Consider the following 9649-nt stretch of genomic DNA (forward strand, 5'->3'; position numbering starts at 1 on the left):
CAGAACTAGTTGCCAGGCAGATTTCTTCAAAACTGGTTTTAGGAGGACGACCAGACGGCAGCGCAGACAGGAGAAAATGGTGGAGACTGATAAGGAGCGCACCATCTATGCAAGCGCACTCACTCCTAGTGACGAAAAAAGTTGCATGTAGAAATATTAGAGGGAAATATGGTACTTTTGACAACATTTGGCATTCACAGTTTAAAGTATATTATTCATTCATAGTTTATATAATTTGTAGTTATTTGCATTATAAAGTAGGCCTAGAAGCTCTTAAGTCCGTCGAGAGCTCTCTTTTTTTCTAATCTTGTTCTTATCTCATGGGGACAAGTAGTAGCTACAGCCATATGTGTCATAAGATTAAAAAAAAAAAAAAAAACACCTTCTGGGACTTTAAGGGATCTGTAAAAACTTAAAAGTTTCCCCAAATAGGCTACTTCCATCAATAACCAAACCTAGAGCAAAGGGTAACAAGCTGTCTTATTTGATCTGCCAGGAAGCTTGCAAACCAGATTTAATATGGATGCTATAGTAGTATTTTTCACTATATCTCACTTTTTTATTATTATTGTTTTGATTGAGAGACTCCCAAGTGTCAGAATGTTAAATTTTAAGCCTTTTCAGATGCCTCTCATATACATTTATTGACATTAAAAGCACTATTACTAATAGCCTATAGCTACTCCTAGATTTGCTCACTTACTTTATGACATAAACTCAGAATTATATAGTCTTTGTATCATTTACGCATTTTTTCACTGCTAAACACTGACCTGCACAACCGAACATAAAGTAGACTATTAACACAGGTACTGAATCTTTGCTGTGAGGATAAACAACTGTGATGAGAGTTTGGCATTACAGGCTGCACCTCCCAAGGCTTTATTCATTGTTTATGCTCGAGCCAACAAATTACACATGTACATAATTAGATTTGACATATTTACTTGAACATTTACATTCACTATTGCAGAGAAGCTTGAACATCTTCATCTTTCTCTACATCTTCGAGAACATTGAAACAAAATACATTGTGTTTTTCTACAGTATTTGATTATTATTCTACCACTTGTGCATAAACATTTTAATGCATTCTTTCTTCATTAAATGAAACGGTGATTTCAATTGGTTGGTGGGCCATTAGATAAAATCAGTGTATTTTTCTCCTCCTGTTCAGTCAAATACATCTGATTTTTAAAGGCGGTGACCCAACTTTTCCAGCAATTTGGTTGTCATGAACCATTTAAATGGATTTTTGCCGGGGCATTGCCTTACAGGGGTATAATTCATTTTCTCACAGCTTTCCCCCTTCTTTTCTCCCATAAACTCCTCTGTCTTTTCCATTATAAAACCACCTCCCCCATCAGTTCCACTTGTCCTCTTCTGTGCTCCCCCTCCCTTCATCCCTCCATCCCTGGTCAGTCCATCTTTTCCTCCCAAAGCGGAAACCGAATCCCCCTTTCTCCCGGCTGACGGCTTGGAGCCCTCCGGCAATGGAGGTCAAAGCATCGTTCCTCTTTCCTCCATCCTCTCCGTCTCCTCCGTCCTGATAGTACATGTTTTCCAGAGAGTGACCGCCGGGGAAGGGCGACAGCGGCAGGGCCATCAGGTCTCCTCTCTGGTCCCTCAGCAGGGCTTCCTCCCCCCACGACCTGACCTTCTCTGCATGCTGCCTGGTGCCTCGCTGAAGGCCCCGAGGCCACTGGTCGGACGCCTCGGGTGGGTCCCTCAGAGCGGCCTGGAGGTGCAGCAGGGCCGATTCCAGCTCAGGTCTGTCCACTGTGGGTTTTGGGGTGGTGGGGGGCAGCGGGCATGGTGTGACCGACCATGGTATGGGGTAAAGGAGGGTGAAGGAGAGGAAGGTGAGCTGACAGACACCAAGATGTAAAGATGGTTTCATCTGAAAACAGAAACAGGTCACGGAGATTATTTGGTGTGCGTTTGTGCATCTATAAGCTAGATAGCTTTCAGCCTACACCTTTTCGATCTATTTATAGTTGAACGAATGATGGTATTATGGAAGGTTGACTGACTGTGATTGATGCTCAACTGTAAATAATTTTGTGTTAAAGATCGAATAAACTACTACTACTACTACTACTACTTTCACATCCAGGAAAACAATGAATTTAACAATAAACCTAAAGCATAAGCCTGTGCATATTCTCATTTGTCCAGGTCATAGTATCTCAAAGGAGGTTAAATCGAAAGCAACTGGACAAATAACTAAGTCCAGTTGCTTTCGATTTAACCTCCTTTGAGAAACCTAAAGCATGTGTAACATGAACATTGCAACATAGTTTAAGTCAAAAAAAGGAAATAAACCAAAGGAATAATCAGAGAAATTCCTCATAACATGCACTGACAACACAGCGTAATATTAGTAGCAGTATTCTATTGCTGTCATTGAATGTATAGCCATGTTAAGTCTCAAATAGACTACAAAATAAAAATACACCATAACAAAACAATGCAAATAACAAAAACATAGGATCATCTAGATTTATTCCAAACTGAAAAGAAAATAACGCTAGTGCCCGAATAAACAAAATGTGGTTATTGCTTGTAGGTAAAATTTTCGGCATCTCTGTTCAGAAGATGAGATTGATAATATAAAAAGCCTTTTAAGCAGCAACATGTTGGCGCTTTTTGATCCTGATAACACAAAACGCTGTATCTAATTGAAATCTAGTGATAATTTTGGGGATATTCTGCTGATGAATATAAAAGTTTTTGACAGACTTTCATCCAGTCCCTCCACAACACTTTTCTCAGAAATAATGAAAACATCAGGAAAAAATAAAATAAAGAAAAAATAAAATCTTGCAACATCGGTCTTACCCCAATGCAGATTTGTTTGAGATGCTGAAAAAGTGAACACCTATAAAAACTGTTCTATAAATGTCAGAAAATTTGGCAAAAGCAGTCGCGTACACATATCGGCATCAACGAGGACGAAAAGGAAAAAAGAAGACGAGAAAATTCAGTTTCGTCGTGTAACAAACTCCCATTTCTTACCTTGTGTCGTTCTCTAACTTGCGGTATCTTCTGCAAACATTCATCGCCTCTGACCTTTTTAAAAAACTGCACGCTTTTCGCCCCTCCCCTGGGCATCCAGGTCACAGGCTGCTGTTATCCATTGGTCCCTCGCCACGGTGACGCATGCGAAGATGCACAGTACGGTCAGCTGTCATAACCTTCATTCTTTCACCTGAGAAACCTCCCCGTCCACTTCACCATTGAGGCCCATAGAGTTGTTGCAATTATCACTGCTTGATTGGGGAGGCAATTCACAAAAAGAAAAAGAGACGAAGCAGCCAATTCATTAAGATGTCTCTGTGGAGAGAAAGTCTCCAGGAGAGAGAGGGGGGGGGGGGGGGGGGGGGGGGGGGGGGCAGAAAGAAGATGAGGGCAGTTGGTGGTGTATTTTGTCACCGCGGTCGTCATGAAGGTCGTCTCACTGGGACAACGCAGAGAAACCTTGAAGAATGTCATTACAGGCAGGTTTTGAGAGGATTCATTCATTCTTACTGACAGACCTCAAACTGAATTAGGATTGTCTCTAATTTGAATTGCCACTAATCATGTCTGTAGTGTTTTATATCTTTAGAGTATGTTAAGAATTTTGATTGATTGATGTTTGGCACACCCTGGTGGCTCCCCTGGTAGACTTAGCCCTTACCATGTTGGACCTTGATCTATGGCGGGCCATTGTTGCATCATCCTCTCTCTCTCTGTAATTGTGATATAAAAAATAACTGTAAAAAAAAAAGAGACTGAATTATGTTGTATTTGCTGTTTTAGTGTTTAATTTAAAGTTTTACATCTCCTCACTTTGTCTGTAGCCAGTCAGAAGGAAGTTCCAGTTTGCTGGATGAAAATAGCCATAATTCCTATGAGGTAAACTAATTATCAATCTTGATCATCTATTCTCTGTTCCTCAACAGATTGTTTGAACTCTACATGTAAACACAGAGCTGGAGAAAGAGAAAGTGAGCATGCAGCTGCTTGTGGTGTACAAAGATGAAACCATGAGGAAGGATGTGGTAACATTTCTGAAGTTTTATTCACCGTTCAAGAGTTCACAGCTACAGCTCCATCATACAGGTGGCAGAGACGAATGTGACAGTCCTGGTTACAGTAGACACAACATTAGATTGTTACGAGTAAGTGCTGGTTTGATGGAAAAAATATAAACCTACAAAACACATTCAAGAAATACTCAGTGTGAACGTTAATTCTTGATCACCAACCGGTCAAAGCCAGCCACCCTGAGCCTGGTTCTTTCTAGCAGGAGGGAGTTGTTTTTCCATTCATTATGGGAACTGTTTGGGTTCTCTCCATAATACAGGAATGTCTTGTTCTTATCCTGTTAAGTGCTGCATTATGATTTGGCTTTCTCACAATTAAAATTGAATTGATTCTTTGGAAACAATTATTTGACAATTATTTGTTTGTTTATTTGGCAGGGTTGTCATCGTGTGACGCATAGGCCATGTGATGTGGTGGCTTAAAGAAACCATGTTCAATGCAAACTAGAGAAATATTTTTCCCCACATTCTCTCAGTTTTATTATTCTATCAATTTAAATGTTGAATAAATCAGCCATTGCTTTTTTTTTCATAAATGATTGTTACAACTAAGACCACCAGATAATTGTTTTATCAAAGTTTAAAGTCTACAAAACCTTACATACGACTGATAGTGTAATTTTGTGTCATGCAGCAGAGTTATACTGGAATTGGAAAGTCAATGAATTTACTATCTCTAATCAATTACATTTGTCCCATTGGGTTGAAATTTAGGGTTAGGGTTAGGGTTAGATACTGTTTGTAATTTGATTTGACTGATATCACTTTGACTTGATCACTAATTTCAACATTTCCTACTGATGTCCTTCTGCTGTTGTTTCATTATAAAGGTGTTTAACCGAAATCTTAGGGATTATAACTTAAAATGTCTTATTTTGAAACCCTATGTTTCTGTTTGTCGTCCTGCAACTAGCAGTAATGTGGTCCAAAAGAACTATCTGGATCAACTTCTCCTTCTGCTCCTCCTCCTCCTGGCTCCCCAAAATCGTCATAGACCTCCAGAGAGGAGATACACCCTGGTGCACTCTGGGAGTCGTAGTCCAGGAAGAAGGCGGGGCTGTGCAGCTGGTGAGGCTGGCTGATGGCTGGGCTCACCGACGAGTCGCTGAGTGGGGCGGTGAGCAGGGACAGCTGCAGCTGGTCGATGGTGCTGGTGGAGAAGGGCTGTGGCTGGTCGGGTGGGGAGCAGACAGTGGGTGGGGAATTGGTCGCCACAGTGGCGCCTCTCGAAGGAGCAGAGGGTGAGTTGACCTGAGACTCGTCTGTGGTGAGAGACCGCCTCAGCTTGGCCCGAGCATTTTGAAACCACACCTGAAAGAGAGAGAAGAAAGTGTGTGAAAATTATTAATGCAAAAATCTAAAATCATTTAAATACCTATCATCATCTTTCTCCTCTAAAATCAAAACATCATACACAAAAATAGATTTGCATCTAGTCCCTTGTTTACATCCCCATTTATTTTTCTGTTTCATGAGACTTCAGTCGCAAACTCTCATGACTAACTCCTCAGCCTAAAAGATAAAGCACCATTAGAAAATATTTGGCCCTTTGGAGAAGAAGGTCAAAGATAAAAGGCCTCTGTATATAGAATTCTTGTGGAAGATGCTAACTTCAACTCCCAAGATGCATTTCAGCAAGAACGACGTACATGTATCTCCATTTACCTTGAACATCAGGACTTGGAGCTTGGAATGACATAATAGGTGAGTTGATTGCATTTAGCCTGACAAGCCAGACTATATCATTAACATGTATAGTCTGGCAACGACCGGTAGACCTCGGCTCAATCCAGGGGGCGAGATGAAGGCTGTCTTTCAAACTGCCTCTGCACGCAATAGGGTAGTGCTACGACTAATCAGAGCAAAGAGCAGGATGATGTTAGCCTGACAAGCCAATTAAAATGTATGTTGTCATCGCGTTAAGCCCGCCCAACGACTCTCTAAACAGATAGAGCGCTGTGATTGGTGAACAGAAACGGTGTTCGAGACTCAAAAAGTTCCTATGGCTCGTTTCTACACCTACCTACGGAGCAAATATTTTTGCTGCCGCTAGGGTGCGTCTAGATTTCTAGGCTAGATTGCATTCATATTGTTGTTCAAAAGTTGTTAGCATCAATAGCTACTACCAGTTTGTGATCAACCGAACACATTTGTGACATCACCTGTTTGCCTTACCTGCAGGACTCTCTTGGGCAGGCCGGTCTTATGTGCGAGGCAGGTCCAGTCTTTGCCGTCAGGGTTGTGCTTCTGGGCGAAATATGACTCCAGCGCTCGGAGCTGTTCGCTGCGGAAACACGTCCTCATTCTCTTGTTCTGCCTGCGGGTACGTCCACCTGTCACCCGGTCGTCCAGTCGTGGCTCTGGACTACTGACAGACTCCTCCCCTTCGCATGAGACCTGGTTTTGAGCTGTACTCACAAACACACGCATACACATAGACACAAGGGTTTGTTTGTGATGCCTGGAGTGAACACACCTCAGTGATTTAAAACAAGCACAGATTCCCATTTCCCATAGGACCTGCATGGTGGAGACCAAACACAGAGCTAGAAGAGAGAAAATACTGGACTTGGCTACATCAGGTGATGCAAACACCAGTCCACATGACAGATCATGGATGGATGAGGAAATAAGCCATCTCAACCACTTCAAGTCTTTAATATGTTAGTTTACCTTCATCTTTGAGATCTGATTGGGGCTGAGGATCGTGAGATAGAGGGACGCTCCCATCACCATGATAATGTGATTGACAGTAGAGGCTCTGGCCCTGCATGCAGTACAGGTTCCCGGGCATTAGTTTGATGTCACACTCCTGCAAAACCAGTTCATTATCTAAAAAAATACCTTTGTTGATGTTGGTTCTACTATCATACTGATGCAATTGATTCTCCTACTATTGGCAAAACAGGGTGAGCTAACCTGGCAGGAGAAGCAGTGAGGATGGAAGGTCAGATCCCCGGACCTCATGACCAGAGCGGTGGCTGGGATTGGCTGGTAGCAACGAGCACACTGACCAACTCCAAACATCCTGACCAACGCGGCAAAAAGAAAACACAAGTTGAATCAAAAGTCACTAAACATGACGATTGCAAGCTGCACAAACACTTTGACGGTTTGGTTCTGACCTGCAGTAGTCCTGCTGGCAGTAGATGTTCCCGTCTCTCCAGTAAAGTGAGGGGTGTGTCTGGAGTTCACAATGACATTCGCTGCAGCGGAGGCAGGGGCCATGCCACACCCTGCCTGCAGCCAATAGGAAGAAGCGGTCGCACACCTGCTCCCCACACCCGGCGCACATCAGTGGCTCCTGGATGGAAACAGCTGTGGGAGCCTGACACAAGATTGGGAGTGATTTTATTTCCTTGGATTGAATAAAGGTCTATCTTTAGATCTACAAAAAAAATCCTGTTCATAATGTCCAACTGCATGACTATGTGAACAATATTGTAACCATGGGAAGTTGTGAATACAGAAAAGTGGAGTAGAGCACATGTAGCCGATGTTATATCTGGTCCTCTGCGTTGTGTTTCTCACGGCCTGACCTAGGTGGGGTTCGATCCCACAACCTCCCGCACCGGAGGCGATGATGCTAACCTCTTTGCCAAGAGATTGACAACCACTTGTCAGGTTGGTCAGCACGTCTTTTATGGGTGGAGTGAGTGCACATCCGTTACACACACACATCCAAAACACACTGTAGGTGCAGGACCAACAAACAAAATTAACTTAGATCGTTCAACAATAAACATCAGAGGAGCTTGATACAGAGTGCAGACTTCACTCCTTTTCTCTAAGTTGTGAATACAGCACACAATATTGAAAAAAAAAGTCAATCTGATGACCTAGGAAATCCTGCCTCACTATTGAGGATGAATACTGAAGTTTTAATAATCATCTCAATGTCCTCACGGTCACAATGTCTGCAGCAGCAGCACTTTCTTCGACCCCCACTGGGCCCGTGCCGCCATCGCCCAGCTCCGAGCCCTCTGCCTTGTCGCCAAGGTCACTGCCATACAACAGGTCCTCCAGGGCCCGGTCGTCTGGCGACATCATGATTGTCCTGAGGAGGTAGAGGAGGCAATTATCAGTCCTCTTCAGAATCACTGTCCTCGTTAACAGAGCTAAAAACAGACTCATTTAACGTCTCTGTAAATAAACAACAATAAGTGTTTGACATAAACATCCCACACACATATAAACGGGCCTGGCTGACTATGACATTCAAAGGCGAGTCTATACATTCACAGTGTTAAAAAACAAAGTCAAAAAGTTCCTAATCTTACTTTACTAATAATGTAGGGTACTACATTAACTGATATTTAATAAATTGATCACCTTTTGTGTTGTCTATGGAGTAGAAGTTGATGATGATTCTCCCTAAGTTTTTACTGATGCATGTTTTGTCCTTGGGCGGTAACACGTGTGATATTGAAGGCATTTAAATGGATGGACTATGTAGTTATAAATATTTTGTGTTGATTGTAATTCGTTGGACTTAAAGTTTAGGCTTGTTTAGTGCTGAAGGTAGCCTATCTGGACTAGTTTGGAATCAGAATTGAAGGACCAGGGCAAACCACCATGGCTGCCAACAATGATTCAGCAAAAAAGAAAAGAAAAGAAAAGAATAAATGGCCATTTTTACTTGGGCATACACAAAAAACAACAACAAACAAGATGGCCAAAATTTAGTAACAACAACCTTTGGGTAAGTTCCCCAATCATGTAGTAAAAAATCCCCAAAACGTTGGTCACCAAACACACACAGACCTTCTAAAAGCGAGAAACTGTGCCTCTAAAAGCCTGTCCAACCAACATGGTGGACATAGCCTCCATGACAGGGTTGTTAGGCCCAAGTTGTCTCTTCCGACGTCGCCATCTTGTCGGCACCTGATGCAACCGAACTTCCGGTTAAAGCATCATTGTTATTCCATTTTATTTTAGTTTTTTGTTCAATATAAAAGATAAAAATTGACTTCATTTGGTGTTCAGTACCACCCTTTCAATCAGAGATCCAATTCGATTTCAAAGATGGCTCACTGTCACTGAATCAATCCAAAAGTGCTTCCGGCAAGCTTCATTTCTCGCTACAGTGCGCCATCTACTGGCCAGAATGTAAAATAGGCAAAAACAAACAGTATATTACCGGTAATGTAAGTCAGTATGAGGGAAACCGCATGTATATTTTATGTTCTGATCAGGCCTTTGTTGTAATCACTGCAAATGTAAAGCAGAAGTAAGCAGAATATTTGTGTTAATATAAGTCTTAAATAGTTATATCTTCCGATGGCAATCACTTATATAGAGTGTTTGGTCTGAAACATGGGTCTGCAGTCACTCTGCTCTGCTGCAAGCCGAGGAGAAAACGTCTTGTATACTTCCTTGTATCCTACAAGCTTTATCCAATGAGGAGAGAGAACGGCATGAAGGGCTGTGTGTGCAGCCAAGGGATGCGCGTGAATGTGGTGACGTAGGGACGAGGACCAATAGATCCATGACGAGGGGGGCTGCTAACTAACGAAGTTAGCCAAAACGACCGGATCGCTTACTACTGCTTTAAGTAA

The 9649-nt window shown here is 42.3% G+C and overlaps 1 protein-coding gene across 1 annotated transcript; it reads right to left on the reverse strand.

The window, feature by feature from the left end:
• Positions 1–1363: 1363 nt before the first annotated feature.
• On the reverse strand, positions 1364–8141 carry qrfp (pyroglutamylated RFamide peptide; the record flags this gene model as incomplete). The annotated part of the gene is made up of 7 exons (XM_083982373.1): positions 1364–1900; positions 5040–5402; positions 6267–6499; positions 6765–6903; positions 7011–7119; positions 7217–7395; positions 8004–8141. 7 exons carry the CDS (start codon positions 8139–8141, stop codon positions 1364–1366), a joined length of 1698 nt encoding a protein of 565 aa, XP_083838499.1.
• Positions 8142–9649: the final 1508 nt, after the last annotated feature.

This window comes from Trachurus trachurus, assembly GCF_905171665.1.
Source record: "Trachurus trachurus genome assembly, chromosome: 11".
NCBI lineage: Eukaryota > Metazoa > Chordata > Actinopteri > Carangiformes > Carangidae > Trachurus > Trachurus trachurus.